General features: G+C 46.1%; 1 protein-coding gene across 2 annotated transcripts in view; it reads left to right on the top strand.

The window, feature by feature from the left end:
- Window positions 1-21454, top strand: part of PIAS1 (protein inhibitor of activated STAT 1) — a 1034011-nt gene that overhangs the window by 399596 nt on the left and 612961 nt on the right. For both annotated transcript variants that reach the window (XM_069625121.1, XM_069625120.1), the window contains exon 5: window positions 9915-10005. In XM_069625121.1, coding sequence (XP_069481222.1) covers window positions 9915-10005 — 91 coding nt within the window. The remainder of the gene's footprint in view (window positions 1-9914; window positions 10006-21454) is intronic.

Here is a 21454-nt window from a genome sequence, read left to right as displayed (position 1 = left end):
CGCGAAGCAGCCCAGCCGTTGGTGATGGCGGCTCCTCCTCGCCACAGTGTTTCTTGGGATTGGCTTCTCTGATTCATCCCAAACTGGCACCGGATACAACAGGGGAGGTTCGGACACCCTCTTGAGCACTTTGTTTTGGGCGTGGTTGGCTCGATCTGTAGGATTTATTCTTCAGGATTTCGGCAGTCTTGGAACTCTGAGATCAGGCGCCCATCTTGTTCGGTGCGTCACAGCCCCCCCCGTCACCCGGAAGGTTCTTTTACCAGATCTTCACCCGAGGTCCGGTAAGATGTCCGAGGGGGCGCCTATACGCAGTTCTACCAGCAGATCTGCCGAGGGCAAAATGCCTACCAGGCCTCGGCCTCCTCGATGTCATTCTCCGAGGGAAAGAAGGCATGACACGCCCCTCCGGGTCCTCGTGTCTACAGTGGGGGGGCAGGCTTGCTCTCCATGCACACTTCTGGCCGCGTAGCCCTGGATCCTCTCCGTAGTATCTACGGGGTACCGCCTACCGATCCCAGCCTCTCCTCCCCTCCACTCCCTTAAGTTGGGACAGCAACTCTTCTGGCGGGGATCCGGTCGCTCGTAGAGAAAGTCCGAGCTTGAGGCTTGGATAGAAAAGGACTGCGATAGAAAAGGACTGATGGGCGATGCGCGGGGCGGAGCCAAGGTGGGCGGGGTTACGGCCGCGTGCCGGTCCCCGCGCAGGAAAGAGAGGGACACATTTTTTGAAAAAAATGTGGATGCTTTTTACAAAGTGCTCCGGTCCTGTCCCACAGGATGGAGAGATTTCCCATAAGTATGGAGGAAAGGGGACTATGGACTTAGGAGTAAGGTGGTCACTACGGTGAGTAACCTGGTCAATTTTGCTTGTTCCCGCCAGTGAAGGCTCTGGCCCCGGCTTCAGAGCTTAATGTGGTCCTTACTAGGCTCATGGGGACCCCTGTTTGAGCCTATGCCTTCAATTCCACTCATGTTTCTTTTGTGCAAAACAGCTTTCCTCGCTGACTCTTCGACCGCTACGCTGCGGAAAAGCACTCTCATTCAACCGGCATAATTAAGAGAGGAAAACTTGGCGAGTAGAGTCCAGAACTCTGAACAACTGTATAGAATGAAATAGGAACTACCCCCTTCCTGACCACATAAAAGATGTATAGAACGTTGATCTTCCTGATCTGCCGCAAAGTCACTGCAAAATAATCATCCTGCGGCCCTAAAAATCTGGGTTGTAACATACTGAAGCAAGTGAAATGGAGGCATTCGGATAAAAGATGGGAATCTTAATTCCCAAACCACCCAGATTGAAAAATTGACCATTGACCAAACCACCTTCACCATTGCTCCACACGCCGCTCACCTAGAAGGGTCACTACCGGCCTGTCCGACTTTTTGATTACACACAAAATGAATAGGGTTTTGGGGTAAAAATGTGCCCAGAGGAAGGCTGCTGATATTTAAACCCAGCAGGTTGCTTGCTTGATGAAACGTATTTTGGTGTCTGCATACTAGATTAAGATACCCTTCAAACTAAACAGCAATAGCAATCATGATGTATTTGCATATGTAGGCTGACCTGCTAAGAAAAGAAAAAGGATAAAAGCAAAAGTTGACAATTGCCAAAAATAAGTTGGATACTTATTTCCCGAAAAAATGTTGAGCTAATTTTCTGATTGTTCTGTAATATAATCTGTTTGATGTTCTCTTCAAAAATTGAATTTTAATTTGGTTTTTGAAACATTTGTTCATTTGGATTCTCTAAAAACGATCTTGTTCTTTGTCTTTGGAATATACTGCTTTCTATTCACTACATGCTTTTATGTATTGAAATGTAACTTCTAAAAAAATAAATTCTAATTTTTGGACAAAACTGTTCCCATTCAGACCCCTAATGGGATATCTTGGCAGTGATATCTGTTTTTTGGATACACGCACTTGAATAAGAGAATTAGATTTAAAAATAATTACGTAGCAGCTCTGGAACTATTTGTATTCAATTTCTGTGACCCCCCACCACAGCTGCATCACATTGGGCCCCCTACTACCTTTTAATAATTCCTCATGGCCATCACCAATGCACGACGAGTGGGTGAGATCCAGACCCTATCCTGTAAACCACCTTACTTGACCTTTCACGAGACGAGGGTGGTGCTGCAGACGCACCCCTACTTCATGCCCAAGGTGCCGTCGGACTTTCATCTAAACGAGCCCTTGGTGTTGCCTGTATTTTTTTCCAACACCTTCGTCGCCGGCTGAGAGGACTTTGCACTCGCTGGATGTGGCTAGAGCGCTGAAGTTTTATGTGGCCTGTACGAAGAGTTTCCGGAAAACATCACAACCTTTTCTGGACTTTGGTCCTTTGAACCATGGAAAGGGCCTGTTCAAGGCTTCCATTTCCAGATGGCTCTGTCTCACCCACAGTCACCGGTTGGAAAACCGACAGCTGCCTGGCCATCCGAGTGCCCGTTCCACCATAGCGATCCTTGCTACAACAGCGTTCCTGTCTGGGGTGTCCCCGTTGGACATCTGCAGGGCTGCTACGTGGAGGTCGACGCAACCCTTCATGAAATTCTACTGCAGGGAGAGGCGAACCCTCCCGCCTGCCACTCTGCGGCTCTTCTCTTGGTCCTACTGCCACTTTACCTGCTACCAAATCTGAAGATGGCTGCCAGAGGAGGGGCTTAGGTGGAGGGCAGTCATTGGCTGAGGGCAGTATGACCCAGAGACTAGTGATTGGTTGTTAGGAGTAACACAGTTTAGAAATGAAACTGATTTTTCTTTTACCGAGGATTCCCAGCCTGACGACAGAGAATATTCAAGAGCATGTGAATCCATGCCAGACCCATGCTGGAGAACAGTTACAGGTAAGTAACTTGTTCCTTTTTAATGTGTTCATTCCCATGTTCCCTCCCTTTTGTCTTGTGGGAGCTTTGGAACCCTGCCTCTGCTACATATAATCCCATCTCGATGGAATTGGCCTGAGGCGCGATAGTGTACATTTGTGCCTTCTCATGGACCTCATGCCCTTCTGCTCCCCAAACAATCTGTCATATGTTGCAACCCTGTAATCTATCAATAATATACATGAAATATGGAAGGAAGTAGTCGCCTACCCCTTCAGAACTCTAGTAAACTTGGCTGCAACCATCGGTTCCACTAGACAACTTGGAAGCATTGGTTTGTGATCAGTTTAGCCCGCTCATCACCTTTCAAACTATCAATCGACACACACAAACTGTCATGTTAGCGGAGCCCTCTTCACTGCAGAGGATTCTATTGTTGATTTCTATTATTCCAAGCAGTTGAAGGGACCGATGTTAGAGGACAAAGTCTGCTGCGCCTTTAGTTGTTAGTTGACATTTGTAAAAGATGATTCCTGCCTTTTGAGGGAGGGAATAGTAGTACCTGTTACTTTTATTATTAGGTTACCAAAGAAGCTAAAGTGGGTAAAGTTATCTTTATGATACAGTATCCGTGCCTCAGTTGGTTATATGGTGTTTTTGAAGAGTAGCCTGGTCCAGAATGAAGCTGGGTACCACTATCTGGAAAGGGAAGTCAACCTGTAATGCTCACCAAAGCCTTCCTTTTTTTCTTTTTTTTTTTTTCTTTACCGCAGTCGTGTAGCATCATGAGGTGGTGCCTGGGGGGGAAGGGGTCCAGGCCTTGTGCACACCCTTTCAACTCTGTGCTCCATTTGGATTTGTATAATGTCTTGGTCATGAATGTCTGAAAACTGATTCAACGGTTAATCAAAGGCATTCTGCATTTAAGACCACCTCATCAGGTGCTGCAGATATTTAGCAGCACAAGCTATTCTCTGCATCCTCTACCGACATTCATGAGCCACCATCGTGTGGCTCCCCATAGCACTGTTGGAGTTGGATGTAGTCTTCATAACATTGCCACGTCATTTTCTTTCTAATTGCTCTTTTGTTCGAGTTTATGGACCGAGATCTTGATTTCATGTTAGTGTGGCTTAAACGTTGTCCTTCAATTTCTCCAAAACTTCCCTCCTGAGATTGCCATCCATCGCTGTATGATCACTTCCCCATCTTGGAAAAATCCACTTCAGGCCGCCATGAGACACATGGACCCCCGTCCATATGCCTGATGCTGCACAGCCTCTGTATGTCTCCCTTGCAATCTTTCTAGGCTTAATAGATGACCTGTAGCCCAGGATGGAGTGTGGCACCGCAGGCGCCCCAGGTTCAAACAAGTTCTCTTCTGGACACCCCCACCAAGAAACCCATATACCCCTAAGGATAACCCTGCATGAGCCCTAAATTCTCCTTTTTACCAGGTTTTCTGGTATTTAACATCTTGCTAATTCCTTGGAAGTAGGTTTCCATAGGCCTCTCCTGTAATACAGATGACAAATGCTTACTGGGCTCAATGATGATCACTCAAATGAAAAGCCTCCTCTCTGGAGGCGTGGGGGTAACACCTGCAGCAATACCTTGTATTCCTCTTCTTGATAGTGCCCCCCGCCCCCCGAGCCTCCCCTCCGCTCCTCCTCCAGATCCCTTTGGAAGTCTCCTCCCTCTCCACAAATGATCTAAAGTACTTGAGGGGTGCTGCACTGGCTCATGTCACCAGAAATTGCTCCCCTGTCCAAAGATTGACTTGAGCCCAGTGCACACAGCTCACCCATACTACATAGGCCAGCACCCCTGACAGGCAGAGATGTTCTGTCTAGAAGCAGCAGCTCTCAATCATCCGTCTTGGAATTAAGTGTGCGGTTCAAGCATCCCGCTGCAGTTCACTTGTTTGCTGCTTAGCATGATTCGAGGCCCAGTGCCATCTTGACATCTGGCACTTCAGGTGGACTTGCTTGCAGCTACCTCAGTTGCTGTTGTCAACAAATGCTTGTTCTTTGTGCTGGAGAAGTAGAATTCCTGCCCCAATTGCCCAAGATCTGTACTTGTAATAGCAGTTGAAGATCAGAGGCTACAGCGCTGCCAAGAATCAATCCTGTCCTGCCTCCATCGTGGCTAAGGGAGCAACATTCCTGCCATTATTTTGTTTTTTTAGGCCTGTAACCAGCCATGTCTTCCATGGTGGTAACGGCCATTTTGCCTGTTCTGCTTTTGTGAAATTGGACTCTGTGCTTTTAATGGGACCTTGTGAATGGGGATCCAGTCCTAGCTGGATGAGCGCCTATACTAGGCAGCCAGAATCCATTTCCTTTTGTGTGCGCGCTCTCAAATGTATAAGGTTGGCTGGCCTCCTCTGATTGCGTGGCTGCCAAATCTTTGAATGCACAAATAGTGACTGGAGGGCTGGGGTTGCTATCAGATGTGACGCGTGTGTGGGCATGTGCCACTCTAAAGACCTTGAGCCTTTCATTAAAATCTACCTAGTACCATCTGAGTAGCGGGAGAGATATTGCTAAGGAATCCTTTACTGTAAGATTTCCTGTTGACTCCTGAGGGTCCTGAAAGCGAAGGTATGCCTCTGTCCAGTAAACCAGAGCCCTTTGTGTTGTCCCAGATCACAGCTCGGAGGGTTATACTGCGTGTGACGTGCTTACACTGCACGCTTTGAAGAACGGGTTCCCTCGGTGAAGGGAGCTCTTCGAGAAGTTGCCTCCAGAGGACTTGAAGGACTTCGTCAGACACAAGTCAAGGCCCAAGGTAAGGCCGTCCTTTCCATCGTACCCCGCGAGGGCGACTCCTTCCCAAGGAAATGCCTGAGTGGGAGGAACCAGTCAGGTTCTTGCACCAGCACAGTTACCAAGGTTACTTAAGCTACCGGCCGTCATGCCGAGGGGCCATTAGATCCTTCCAGGGACAGTGCTGAGGCTGCAAAGTTCTTTAACCGGGTGTCCACTCGAGGGGCCACGCCTTAGTACTGGACAGATGTCTGAGGGGGCGCCTGTACGTAGCGCTACCAGCGATTCAGCTGAGGGCAACACACCTACCATGAGGTGCAGAGTAGGTCTCAAGCTCCACTGCCAAGAGTCCTAGAGGAGGCTAGGCCCAGCGAGGATAGCACTAAAACTTGACCTGCAGCCGGATAAAATGGCCGTTGCACCTGACAAGATGGCTGTTCGTCCGATACCGCCCCCTGGTGCGGAGCAGGTGGGAGATCGAATTTCAAGGTGCCTAGCCAGGCACATTTCAAGGCAGGCCTGGCAGAAGCTAAATTGGTGGCGCAGGACATCATGGAGTCTGTGGCACATTGACACCTCAGGCCGTGCCATCTGCATTGCTATGGACATGAGAAGGACTGCCTGGCTACGGGCTGCCAAGTTCAACCGCAGATGTCCAGGAACGCATATTGGACCTTCCATTCGAGGGTGGCGACCTCATTCATTCCACCACAGATGAGCTAGATAAAAAGAAAAACAGTTGCCAAACTGCAAAGTCTTTATCCTCACGAAGGCCAAGGCATACACCCAGTCGCATCAACGCTCCAATAAGGGGTGGTCTTTCGGTAGGTTCTGGGGGCTTCCAAGAACGGTGGTCGAGACAGCCTGACCGTTCTGAGTCAGCACCGGCGCAAACAACAGAAGGGGGGGGGGAAGCAAGGGCTTCTTTCAGTCCCCCTCCTCCACACCAGCCTCAGAGGGAAAGAAGGCATGATGCTCCCCTTCGGATCCACTTGTCTCCGGTCGGGGGACAGGCGTGCCCTTCACGCACAGTCTTGCGTCAGAGGTTCACGGACCCCTGGATCCTATCCGTAGTGTCCACGAGCTACCATCTACCGATTCTTCCTGCTCTTTTCTCTTCTCTCCTCTGCTCCCACAGGTTGGGACGACAAATCTGTTGGTGGAAATTCGTTCGCTCGTAAAGAGCCAGGCAGTGGAAGAAGTCCCAGCCTCCCAGCGAGGCTCGGGCTTCTACTTCAAGATTTTCACCATACGAAAGAAGAACCACGCTGGCCGGAGAGTTGTTGGACCTCTTCACCCTGAACCTCTCACTCCCTCTGAATCTGAAGGACTTGTATCTCCAAGTCCCAATTGGGCAGCCTCATTGGTCCTTTCTATGGTTCCGGATTTTGGGATACAAGGTTCTACCCTTCGGCCTCAACTCCACTCCCTGGGCGACACGTTCCAGATACAGCGCAACAGCACAACAGCATATGCATTTCCTCCCACTCCCCTGGTCCAGAGGGTGATCTGCAAGATAAGAGAATCGTGTCACCTCAGCATCATTCTGATAGCTCTGTGGTGGCCAGCAAGACCATGGTTCTCGGAGCTGCTCAGCCTCTTGGACAGGCTTCCCATTCACCTGCCATTGGGCCCGGCTCACCTTTTCTCGCAGCAGGGGGGCAGGGTCATCCACCCCACCCCGCAGAAGTTCGCCCTTGCTGCATGGTTCCTGAGCAGGTCACACTAAAGCATCTGAGTCGGTCACAGGCTAACCTAGACATCATTCAGGGCGGTAGGAGGCAGTGCAAAAGTAAAAGGACTAGGTTCTTTCACTGGGCGGACTCCAAGGAGATCGACCCGCTTACTTGCACATTGGACGATGTGCTATCCTTCTCTGCACACCTCGCACACTCAGGGGTGCAAATACTCACGGTGCACCTACCTGGCAGCCATAGGAGCCTACATGAACGAGGGAGGAGGGAGGAGGGAGGAGGGAGGAGGGAGGAGGGAGGAGGTCTTCTCTTCCTCCAACCCGGTGGTTAAGCGACATTTGGCAGGCCTCACCAGGTTCTACCCGCCCATCAAGAATCCACCCCTTGTGTGGGGCCTCAATGTAGTGTTGGGCGCCAAGGCGCACAAACCTTTTGAACCTTTGGCGTCCGTGGACATCAGGCTGGTCACCATTAAAACAGCTCTCTTGGTGGGTCTTGTGTCTGCACGTAGAGTTAGTGAAATCCAGGCACTAGTGGCTTCAGAACCGTACACTACCTTTCACAGAAATAAGGTGGTCCTGAGAACGCATCCAGCGTTCTTGCCTAAAGTAGTCTCTTCTTTCCATCTGAATGAGGAGATAGTCTTACCTACCTTTGCGGATCCTAAGGACGGTGCTCGGAGGGTCCTGCACTGTTTGGATGTCCGGCACGCTCTGAAAACTTTATCTGGACAGGACTAAGAGCTTCCGCAAGTCAGATGCTCTTATCACTTTCGGGCTGGGTCAAGGCCGGGTTATCAGGCTTCCAAGGTCTCCATAGCAAGGTGGATGGTCTTGTCCATTAAGGAGACCTATGAAAGGCAGCACAAGCCGCTTCCAGCTAACGTGCATGCTCAGGCAGTCAGAGCCAAGGCCATGATGGTCGCATTCCCGCGGCACGTCCCCTGGTCAAGTCATCAGCAGGGCGGCCACGTGGGCCACTCCTTCGGCCTTCTGCAAGCACTGTCTGGACTCCGGCTCTAGATCGGAAGTGGCTTTCGGACAGGTAGTATTAAGGTTTCTTTCTGGGGAAAAAGGTTCCATCTCTGGTCCTTAGTCAGGGATGCCCATGCAATATGGAGGAAAGAGGACTATGGACTATGAGTAAATTAGTCACTACGGTGAGTATTTATAATTTCTAAAAGGATTGGAATATTTTACTTACCTGTGAAATAAGTTTATATGCATGTTTAGGTGCAGAATAGTAAGGAATTTAAAAATGGATTTATTTTTGGCGATATTTTACTGTTTCATATTGCTTATTTCTATTTTTAAAATGCCCATTGGCTTCTGCATAAAGTTACACTTCCAAGAGTATATGTTCACTAACCTATTGTGTGGCCCTTCCCTTAGATTGATCCCATCAGAATCACACCAGAGGACTTGTAGCACTTTCCATACTAATATGCTAGAGCTTAGAGTGGTCAATTTATCTGTGAAGGATTTCCTGGCATAACATTGACTTCATTGCATGCTGATGGATAGCCTGCCATCCTGGTGCTATTTGAGTTCCTTGAATATAACTATAGGTAATCAACATCTTGGAAGTCCTGTTTACCAAAATGGTGAAGCCATAGTTGGGCTCGATTGATGCAGAAGAAAAACAGAAAAGGCAAAATGATAGTTATCTGTAGCCAAATTGCAATGGGAATGGCCTTTTGATAAACTAGTCAGTTTTCCTATATTGCTTTCCCCAGATTTTCAAAGGTTAGACTGAAATAGAAGTAGTTCTTCCAAGAACTCTTTTCACCTTTTAGGGCATTAAAGATTTCTTGGCGGTTTAGAAAAAACGGTACTCTTGAGTGAGAAAGACTTCACCTTGCTGGAAGCTTAACTTTGTCCTCGCGAAGTGTCTTGTGCAGGTCTCCTCTGACACTCCCTGCTTGGTTCCTGCACATGCCCCCCTTTCTGACAATGCCGGCACACTGTTGTGCGTGTGCTTACCTTCAAACCGCCACGCTCTCTAATTTTCTTCTCAGACACTTTCGGCTTGTCGTTCGGTTTTTTTTTGTAATATCAATGAAGATCCCATAATGGAGAAGGAACATACTTGTAATCCTGGTTTTCCATATTATCCTTATTAAATTCACAAACAACCTACACATCTTCTGTATGCAATCCTGGGTCTGAATGAGGAGAGGTGAGATTCTTGCGCTATGCGGAACTATTTTGATAAAAAGAAAAGTCGACTTGCACAATAAAATATAATCTGGTCTGCAGTAGCAGCTCGGATGCCGTAATGGGACTTTCGTACATTATTTAGCAGCTTTATACATGCATGTCGATCTTTCGGGGTATTTTGTGTTTTTTTTTTTTTTTAACCTTTTCCCCTGCTTTCACAGATTTGAGCACTTTAAATGCAGCCCAAGTGTGCTTTCTGGACGGGCAATTGATAAACCAATTAATGCTGTTTGACAATTATTTTTTCTCAGTGCTCTGAGATCATGCACATGTTTTCTGCATTTGTGAATTGAGGAAAGGTACCCATAATAGAGATTTAGGCTTTAGGAAAAGCGACTTTTCTTTCATTCAAATTAGTCATGACCCCATTAACGTTTTCTACCATTTTTCTAGGTTTTGTTTATCAGAAACAAGTTGTCCACAGGAAGATCACTTCCCTCCTAATTTGTGTGTGAAAGTGAACGGGAAGCCTTGCAACCTTCCAGTAAGTATCATAAATAAGTATCTGTTGGCTTGGGAACCTGAGCTGCGCCTATCATTAAAATTGCTGTTCTGAACAGGAATTTATGAAGGGTAATCTTAGGTTGGTTGCTATTTGGTATAACATCCACCATGTGCACGTTTCATTTTCTTTGAGAGAAGCCGGGTGAGTGGTGCGAGAGCTGTTGGAAATCAAAGTTACTTTTAAGTGATGTTGCAAGGTAGGTTGTATAAACCGTGCTCTGCTCTGTATAGGTTTTATGTGCCCTGCAAGCACGTAGGGACTTTTCGTGAGGCTTGGTGATGTGAGGTAGATTGGTGAGAAAGGGGCTGTGGGTACGTGTCGACTTGTTAAACATGTGATGTGCGTTATATAGGGATTTCCCCTGGTGGTTGGGTTGCCTGAATGTAGAAGACACCGAAAGACATCCCAGCCTATGTTGCAGGTTTGAGTTTGGCCTGGTGTGCTCAGTATGTAACATAACCACCAGGGAGATTGTTTTGATGTTGTTTGTAAGGGAAATTGCTAGATTTCAGGTTGAGGCATGAGAAGGGTGGTGGCAGTACCAGGAAAACATTACAGGCAACCTGTTGTGGGCATCACATAGCTTGCTAAGCATTTCACACGCATGCAAACTTAGCCTGGCATGGCATAATATGGCACAGCAGGCACTAGCAACTCAGAACATTGCTCTTTGAAAGGAGACTGGTGAGGGTGATACTCTAGATGGGGCAACAGTGATAGTTCTAGTTCTTAAGTATGTGGGGTCCTGAAACAGTTTATGCATTCACGCTATCTATATTAAGGCAGAGCTGGATGCTTCAGATATACTCTCTGGGTTCATAGCCTGGAGCAGGATTTGGTCATCTTGCTGGCTTTTGTTAAGGTCAGGTTGCTCTAGATTTGTCTAGGCCTACACAATCATGAATGGAAAACAAAACAAACAATTCGCTCACATCAGCAATGAATCTGTGGTTGTGATTCTGGATCATTCGCTAGTGCTCTGCTCATGTTGGAAGCAAGCAAGCCAACCAAGGAGTCACTCTGGTGCCAGACTGTCCTGTTAAGAGAGACCGAACCTTACAATGAATGTCGTGGTGATGGTGGCGATTGTAACATGAAATGATTCTGTGGTATTGAATGTTAATAAAAAATGAATGGACGAAAAAGGCAATCTTTCGATAGAGGAAATGACAGATCTAAGGTGTGTACGTTGCCTTCCCTTGTACTGTATTAAGCCACTGGACCTGTATTTTCAAGTCAGAAGTCAAGTTTGTAATGTTCACTCCCATGAATGTAGAAGATGTATCTTAATTATTAGACTTAATGTTCTCTTTGAAAGCTTGTAATACCGGGGAAAGAGGGACAGTCTTTGAAATGTAACTGTGGTATGGGAGCTGAGGAAGATTTGGGCCATTTCCTACTTGTTTGTGGGAATTCATTTGCTCAATGCAAAAAGTGGCTTATGGAAATCCAACCAAAAGTAAAGGGACCTCTCTGGATTGGTAGCTGTGGCATAGTGGTCAGGCCTAACTTAAGGGTGGGTGGGAGGCTGGTAGTAAAGTACAGTTCATTCCCAGGTCCCCCGAAAGAACACACTACACTGGTATACTGAAAAATGCACTTTCCTATAAAATAACACATGACATATCTATTATGTCAAATAGATATTTAGGGGTTCAACATAACACTGTGTATGTATAAAAACCGTAATGGTCAACTAATATCTGGCCTGCTCCTAAACTACATGTGGTAGCCACTACCTGATGGCAGACACATTACATGGTTGAAGGCTCGGAAAAGGAACCTAGGCACAGTTTCGGGAGGATAGCTCAAGGGCAACGCTCTCGACTTGGAAGCAAGATGACGCGGCGCAACACAGATTCAATCCCTGGGTCCACGCTTAGAAACCTCTGGGTATTAAACGCTTTATAAATAACTAATTACAGTAGAATAATAAATTGACTTAGTCCTATTCCAGACCCAAAATGCCAATACAGAAAATAGCTGCAGTATTCCTAGACGTCTAGTCATTAGTAGCATGAATGATGCAAATGAGCACTATTCACTCATATAGCACCTAGGGAGAGAAAAGGTGTTTAATACTTTCACAGCCAAGCTCAAGAGTGCCACCAAACGTCCGATTTTGGATGCACTCCTAGTACCAGACCCATAAGGTATTACACTCCTAGAAAATAGAAGCTGTAATAACCAACAGTTAAACACATTTTAGTGTACGTTCATTAACAGTATTTGTAAAAACTAGGCTTTAGAAGTGTAGATCAGAACCACACACTAAAATTCTATTTTTTGTAGGGAACACTAGGGATGCTCTGGGTACCCAAGAAATGTGCCGGTGTTCAGGGAAGTATCTTAAAAAGACCTTAATGTAGATTTTTCCAAAGCGGGAAAAGTTTCCCATTGAATAGAATGGGACAAAGCTTGTAGGCAGAACTGAGATTAAGGCGATTCAGGTAAGTCTTATTCTTACACACAGGCAGCAACCTAACCCAGGAGATGCCTTAGAATACTATCTTGAAGAGCTCCAGTGCATGGGTTGAGACCCAGCCGCCCCAGGAAGGAAGAGGGCAGCATTGAAATCGATATGTCCATGGCGAAACGAGTTTGAAGTAGACCCGCAGAAATCCACAGGGAACCAATTAGGTGCAAGTATCTTGAATAACCCCCCCAACGTAGAGCTCATAGGTAAGTCCTCATAGTGGCAGTTTTTGAAAGCGAGGCTAAGGAACGGGGTACAATATGTGAGTAAGCCTTCCTTTGCATATAGAGTTGCAGGACCCAGTCACTCAGGAACTTGAACCCCGAAGTTTCAATTCAAGCGAAGCAAAAGAATAAATGCACTTCACAGGAATGGGACACACCAGTCATGAGTGAAATAGCAAGACTGCTCCAGTAACCCAGACCGAGCAGATTCGGACTATTCCAAGGGCAAAGAGGGGGGCAGCCAAGTAGCAGAAAAATCTCATGGAGGAAACAAAGGTGAATGCAACCTAGGATAGCCCAGACAGACTGCCGAAGAAGGCTAATAGTGATCCACCTCTACATAGACCTGGACTGATAGTGCAGGTAGAATACATAGATCTCGAAAAGGAGAAATAAATCAACCTTCAAATATTTAGTAATCAATTATAGGTAAATGATCACCAACAAGTTTGCCCTGAGGATACGGTTGCACAAATCTATAAAAAATATATATCACAAATAACACACAGATACTTTAGAAACATTACGACAAAAAGACCCTAAAGTGCAAGTGTTTCCGTGCTAAGTAAACCTATACATGTAAACGCCACAACTCAAACTGTGCAAACAGTGCAACCTTAAAATTAATTCCACTGAAACCTAACTCTACTTTCTAATAATGATCCACAACCCTTCTGGATGACCGTAGCTAACGGCCCTAATGTGCTTGTCGCCAAATTATAGGCTCAAACTAGTGACAGACCGTTGAAATGTGTCAACAAGCATAAACATGACTCAAACACCACATGGTTCTTGCAAGGGAACTCAATATACATTTATTTCAGTAGTTTCCTTATTGCAAGATATAGTATAAAAAATAAAAATTACACCATTTTCACAAAAGAATCATACATCATTCAAATGGATTGTGTCCTCCCACGTATTCCTCGTTATCTCCACCTTCGTGCTCGGTCGTGGCATTGATTGATTGTCCCTCGACGTACTCTGTCGACGTCACCGATGGTATAAATAGCTCGAGCTGCGCCCCTTGCTTCAGTTACGTTTTTCCGATCGCTTCGCTATCGAACGGCGCGCTTCTATTTTCTGTGAAGAAAATGTCATCATCTTCGACACCTTCGACACCCAGGACTGGGTTTAAGTGTGCAGATTGTGGATCTAATATGTCGATCACGATCCCCACCGGATTTGTCTCTGGTGTCTCGGTTCCAGTCACCGCACCGATGACTGCGGGTCCTGCCAATCTATGACCGAAAAAGCTCTTCGTGAGGGGAGAGGTAAACTGTCGGTGGGGAGGGAGGCCTCAAAAAAGGTTTTGTCAAAAATACACAAGAAAGCGTCCGATTCTAAGGAATCGGATCGCCATACGCACTCAGAGCTCGATCTAAGAGTAGATCGAGACACTCAGTCGTCATCGAAAAAAATGAAGAGGAGACGTACATCTCCCTCATCTTCTTCAGAGTCGACCGAAGAAATTCGTTGCCCGACTAAATCGGATTCTCCCAGTAAGTGGGAAGAATTCCGCAAAAGATGATGCAGGTTTTTGAGAATGCGGCCTCGACCCCCTCGAAAAAGCCATATCCCTAAAGTCGCTCCATTGGACGACAAAGGGAAGTCCAAGGCTACCATGGCTAAGACCGGTAGCGTTGAGGAATCCAAAAAACCTCGAGTCGACGTAAAACCGTTGAAGACTCTTCGAGAGTCGAGTACTTCTCCAGTGCCATACAAGAAACACAAGTTGTCGGAGACTTCGACAACTTTGTTGACGCCCTTGACGTCGATAATTTCAACTCCAAAAGCGTCCTCGACGCCATTATCGAAGTCATCTTCAAAGACCCCTTCGAAAACATCGAGGGATTTGCCAATTCCTTCGAAGCAGATGGAAAAGGAAGAAAGGAGATTCACTCCTTTGCCCAGGTCAGACTTTTTCAAATCTATGTCAGCAATCTATGAAGAGTCTACTTCAGAAGATGACAAGGTTACTCCTTTGGGAGTTGCTTATGGTACAAGACAAGTTTCTAAGGAACTTATTGACCAGGAATCTAGAATGAGAGACCTGAGTGATACTCTACATTCTGCCAGTGGAGTTGACACATCCCTAGAATTAGTTCGCCAAACCTGATCCTTCAGAGCATGCAGATGCTGGGTACAGGGGTCTTATGACCAGGGTAGTTGAATATATGGGTTGGGGTAATACTTCACCCATTTTTGAACAAGATGACATGACGGATATAATCGTTAAGGGACCTCAGAAAGATCCTGTTCTCCCTTTCCACAGAGCCCTCCAAAGGACTGTGGAGAAAAACTTGGAGCAACCAAAAACTATTGCTGCTGCAGATAGAACTTTTCCAAGAAAATATAGACCGGTTGGAACGGATCCTGAATATTTGAATAAACATCCGACTCCAGAGAATTTAGTCATTCAGGCAGCATCTACTTCAAAACAAACTGCTTATCCAACTACCCCTCCAGATAGGATAAAAAAATTGATGCCTGGGCACGTAACGTTTTCACATCAGGCAGTATGGCACTTAAGTCGGCAAATGTCACCTATACCCTAGCCAGGTTTACCCATACCCTGTGGGACTGTATTTCGGCGGCGGCTGATCATATTCTGGAAGGCGAGGAAAGGCTTCCTGAATATAGTCAGACGGGAAGGAGGCAATGGGGGGGGGATGTCTCCAGTCTGGACTGGATACTGCTGATAGTATCAGCAGATCCATGGCTGCAAGCGTTGTGCTACACAGATTTGCCTGGTTGAGGAAGTCGAGGTTTGCACCGGACGTGCAAGCCAGACTTCTCAACATGCCCTTTGATGGCTCGAGGCTCTTTGGCAGAAAGGCTGATGAAAGCCTAGAAAAACTTCAGACCTCGAAAGCAGCAGCTAAATCACTTAGCGCCTCTTTTGCAGCATCTAAAACCCTATTCCGGCTCATCTTCCTGGAGGGGTCGTTCTTTTCGATACTACTCCTCTTTTGGTAGAAGAAGAGGACAGGCTTCTCAAAGGGGCAAAAGAAACTTCCCTCGTGGAACACGAGGAAGAGGTGCAAAATCAGCCTCAGGTGCGGCATCTGTACCCTCAGCCACTCCTGCAGCCGCCTCCAAATCCCTCTGAGACCTTGTTACACAAAACACCAGTGGGAGGCAGGATCTCTCGACATCCGAAGGCATGGCGGGGCATTACCTCAGATGCTTGGGCACTGGAAACAGTAGACCAAGGTTACGGTCTCCCCTTTCTAAAAAAGGCCTCAATCATCCACCGGAAGCCAACTCCGCCAAATTTCCAGATCCCCTCCTCTTGCAGGAAATTTTAACCCTGCTAGAGAAAGGTGCCATAGAACCGGTACCGGTACCTGTAGCGGAGAGTAACAGGAGTTGGTACTCCCCATATTTTCTCATCCCAAAAAAGGACAGAGGACTGAGACCCATCTTGAACTTGAGAAACTTGAACAAGTTCCTCAGGAAGGACAAGTTCAAGATGGTGACTCTTTCTCAGATCCTTCAGGCTCTCCAACTCCAAGATTGGTTGGTATCATTGGACCTTCAGGATGCTTACTTTCATGTGCCAATCCATCCAAAGCACAGAAAGTACCTGTGGTTCGCGATTGGCAATTCTCATTATCAGTTTCGAGTTCTGCCATTCGGGTTGACCTCCGCCCGAGGGTTTTCACCAAACTGTTGGCGGTTGTGGCAGCAAGTCTCAGGAGAGGAGGTATTCACATATATCCCTACCTGGACGACTGGTTGATCAGGGCAAGTTCTCCAGAACAAGCTCAGGAACATCTTTCGATCACGTGCCACTTCCTCCACAAATTGGGCTTCTCCCTCTATTTCAAGAAGTCCCACATGATACCATCCCAGAAACTCCAGTTTATCGGAGCAGTCTTGGACACTTCATCGGGAAAAGCATTGCCTTCTGAAGTGAGAGCTCTCCACATCCAGTAGATGGTAACGAAGTTTCAGAATGCCCAAAGGCTACCGGCCTTCGATTTTTTTTTTTATTTATTTATTTATTTATTTTTAATTTTATTTTTTTTTCAGGTTGCTCGGCCTCATGGCATCCTGCATTTTCCTAGTAGCAGAGGCCAGGTTGAGAATGAGATCCCTTCAATGGGCACTCAGAACTCAGTGGTCCCAGTTCTCAGGGAATATGTCGGATCTTCTGCAAGTCCCAAGCGCAGTTGCTCAGGATCTTCTATGGTGGGCTTGCAACAACAACATTCTCAAGGGAGAGTCTTTTTGGCAACCATGGCCGGAGATAACGGTAGTGACGGATGCCTCACTCACGGCATGGGGAGCAAACGCCAATGATCTGACAGTCAGCGGTCGTTGGTCTCCATCGCAGTCCAAACCACACATCAACCTGTTGTAGCTGAGGGCAATCAGACTAGCTCTGTAGGCCTTTCTGCCCTCTGTACAGGGAAAGAATGTCCTGATAATGACGGACAACACGGTGGCCATGTGCTACCTCAACAAAAGAGTAGGGTCACTGCCACTGTGCAGAGAAGCAATGCAGCTCTGGTTCTGGGCAATACGAGAAGGAATCTCTATCAGCAATTCACCTAGCCGGAGAGAAGAACACGACGGCAGATGCTCTGAGCAGGCAAAGCACGGTCTCTCACGAGTGGGAGCTGGCTCAGGAAGTCCTTCTAGAGATCGTCGGCCTTTGGGGAACCCCTCAAGTGGATCTGTTTACCACCGCGATCAACCGGAAGTGCGATCAGTACTGCTCAAGGGAATTTCCTCAAAGAGGAGCTCTGGGAGACACATTCGTAGTGGGGTGGAAGTTTCCACTGCTGTATGCGTTTCCCCCAGTCTCCGTGATTCCTCAAGTAATCGGGAGGTTGAGAAAGTTCAGGAAAACCATGATCCTAATTGCCCCGGATTGGGCCAGGAGGACGTGGTACCTGGACCTTCTAGACATGTCCATCTGCCCTCCAATATGTCTTCCGCAAAGAGAGGATCTTCTCTCGCAAGAGGAAGGTCGGGTTCTCCATCCAGAGGTCAAGACACTCAACCTTCACGTTGGTTTCTGAGAGGTTGAGATACAAGGATTGGGATAAACCGGATGACGTAATGGAAATCTTGCTTTCGGCCAGAAGACAAGCAACAAAATCTTTGTACCGATGTCGCTGGAATAGGTTTAGTAACTGGTGCAAAGACAAGGATGTGGACCCTTTTCAGTGTGGCACCCCAATGGTGCTCTCTTTTCTACTACATCTAGCTAATCTGGGGCTCCAGATAGGAACAATCAAAGGATTCCTTGCTGCGCTGTCCATTTTCAAGCGCTCCTCGGAAGAGGTGTCATATTTCAAAATACCGTTAATAATTCAATTCTTAAAGGGGCTTACTAATGTATACCCTCCAGTACCTTTTCATGTACCAACTTGGGACTTAAATTTAGTATAACAATTCTTGACTTGCATACCTTTTGAGCCTCTGCACTCATTTCCATTGAGGCTTTTGACTCTAAAAACTGTCCTCCTTGTGGCCCTATCATCAGCCCACAGGGTTAGCGAACTTCAGGCTCTCTCATGCAAACCACCATATACTATATTTTTATAAAGATAAGGTAGTCCTTAAAGTTAAACCTTCGTTCTTGCCAAAAGTAGTCTCAGACTTCCATTTGTCACAAAAAATAGTACTACCGACCTTTTATCCTCCTCCTCATCTGGGCAAAGAGGAGGAGAGATTACACAGATTAGATCCCAAGAGGGCTCTTAGTTTTTACATCTCAAGGATGACTAAATTGAGACAAGATGACCAACTTTTTGTGGGTTATACTAGTCATAAATTAGGCTGATCTGTAACAAAACAGACCATTTCCCGCTGGATCATGTTGGCCATAGTTGATTGCTACAGATTAGCGGGAAAAGAACCACCAGATGGGCTTCGTGCCCATTCTACAAGGGGAATGGCTACTTCTTCGGCTCTAAAGAGGGGAGTCCCAACAGCAGATATTTGTGCAGCTGCAACCTATTGTTTTGATACTGCCTCCTCGAACGAGGGTTTATTTGCAAAGGCAGTTCTGCATTCTGTCCACAAACTGAAATTAGTACTCCCGCCTCCAAAAATTGATACTGCTATGGGAGCCTATCACAAGATGAGGAATACTTGGGAGGACACAATCCATTCGAAGAACAAGTTACTTACCAACTGTAACGTTCTTTCGTCTAGATGTTCCTCCCACGTATTCCTCATTGACCCTCCCATCCTAGCCCACAGTACAGTTTACGTTTCTTGCACTTTCCTCTCACGAAGAATGTATTGGTCATGGGACACGCATGGGTACAGTAGACATCACACTAGGGATAGTATTACTGGCACGCCCTGTGTCGACCCCCATTTTCGAGTTTCGAAAAACAAACTGTAATACTCTGCAGCTTCCACTAGATGTCGGCCTATGCACAGCATGTGAATCTAAGCAGCTACAAGCATCAGAAATACGATTACGGTGAGTAATGTATCCCATATATTTCATCGAAAAAACAGAACTGAAGCAACTGGCGCGGCTCGAGCTATTTATACCATTGGTGACGTCGACAGAGTACGTCGAAGGACAATCGACGCCATGACCTCGAGCACAGCGACCTCTGCCGAATTTTTTTCATCCGAAACAGCGAAGCTGGAGATAACGAATTATCACAAGATGAGGAATACGTGGGAGCAACATCCAGTCGAAAGAACGTTACAGTTGGTAAGTAACTTGTTCTTCTACATGGGTTAGTATACAAAAAAGACTGGCATCTCTATGCGGTCTCGTCATAAGTTGTACAACAAAAAAATAATGTACTTATTTTGGACAGTCATGTTAATTATTGGACATCTTGTAACAGAGCGATCTGAAAAACTTGGAGACATTAAGGCACTTTCAACAATGTGATTTTATTTTTATTTATTTTTTATTCCACAAGACTTTTTTTTATCAATCTTCCTATTTTTTTACATGGTTTTGATGTTCCTATAATGAGCACCTCGTCTTTAATCTTGTACCTCTAACTCTTCACTGTTTTGCCTCGTCCCTGCAAAGTACTGGATGTCCGTTACTTCCACAGGTTTTTATTTGGACTGGATGTCTAAAGTAATGTGTTGACGCACTGTCTAAAATAAGTACATTCTTTAGTTGTACAACTTATGACGAGACCGCATAGAGATGCCAGTCTTTTTTGTATACTAACCCATGTATGATTGTTTAGTGAAAATGATGGTGTAATTTTATGTTTTTTTATACTATATCTTGCAATAAGGAAACAACTCTGAAATAAATCTATTTAAAGTTTCTTTCCAAGAACTGTGTGGTATTGAGTCATGTATATGCTTGTTGACACATGTCAACGGTCTTGTCACTAGTTTGAGCCTATAAATTGGTGAAACACAGGAGAAGGAGGTAGTCTGTAATTCTTACGTACACCATGTTGTTCTCCCTGTATTATATTGGACCCCTCGACGACAAAAAATTCTTTGACCTGTTGTATAACTGTAAGTGAATGCTGGCACATTGTTGTATAAAAAAGCCCATACATCACTATAAATGTGCTTCACACACTCTGCAGTACTCCCAGCAACATAGCTCAGCTGATCTACATGCTAGCAGCAGAGAACAAGTAAAACCTGTACATTGCATGTCCAATCTCAACAAGATGGCCAAGTTATATATTGCACCTGTAGCAGGGTAGCTGTTTGATTAATCCCTCCATTCTGTGCTGCCCTCCTTAGGCTCCATACTCTACTTGCTTTTCTTTTGCTGAAGGCCACGTGTGGTGCACTAACCTGTGTTCATGCGCTTCCTGACCATCTTACTGTGGCCTTCACACTGTGTAGTGTCTCAACTACTATACCTCTTTGCAGATGCCTCCATGTTGTGTGTGACAGCTCCTTTGCAATTTGCCATGCTGTGTGCTGGTTTATGTGCGACTAAATATGCAATACAAGTAGGCCCTGTGGTTACCATGATCATTTCAAACACCCAATTTTAATCAACACATACAAGAAGAAATCCTTTGACTTCTCATAGTGTTCAGAAAAAGTCATTGTCTGAACCTTGGAGAAAGAGACTACTATTCCTTCTGTGTGCCATCTTTTCCTGGGGTACGAAGCTCCACTGCGTATGTGTTCTGGTTAATGTGTGAGCAATAGTTAATTGTGAAACATAGTTTTTTGTCCCAACACCCGCATGGTGACTCAAGGGTAGTGTGCCGACATCAAAGGGTCTTAATGTATAAAATCTGGTGTAGTGAGTGTTCGAAGGCAACAGTGTGTGGACTCAGTTGAGGTTACCTCACTCTAACGTTGGAGGCATGCATGTACAAGGAGATGGACTTTTGTTTGATTCAATAGGCATCTGTGCAATGGCAAAACACAATTGTATTTCATGATTCCACATTGAGGGGACCTGGGAGCTATTTAGCTCCAGCTTTTAGCCCATAAGCGCATTGGTAAATGGACACAAACAGGTACCAGGAGCCACTTTTGGCTCCCCAGACCAACTGACGCTGAGCAAACACCCGTTTGAATTGAACGCTGTGTGTTTGGGACAATCTATACATACACATTACAACACATCCATGAACATTTAAAGCAAAAGGAGTCACAAATAATTTGGAAAATGCTAAGTTTGCATCTTCTAAGAGTTAGATTTTCAGAACTGTTCTCCAATGGGAGCTCCTGGTCACTGGTTAAACTTGAATACCTAAAACCTGCCTTTTGCTCCTGCCTATCGAATCTGAATGTC

This window comes from Ambystoma mexicanum, chromosome 11 (genome assembly GCF_040938575.1).
Source record: "Ambystoma mexicanum isolate Mex_15411 chromosome 11, UKY_AmexF1_1, whole genome shotgun sequence".
Classification (NCBI taxonomy): Eukaryota; Metazoa; Chordata; class Amphibia; order Caudata; family Ambystomatidae; genus Ambystoma; species Ambystoma mexicanum.
Note: the sequence above shows the minus strand (reverse complement) of the source record. Positions and strands in the feature narration are given on the sequence as shown.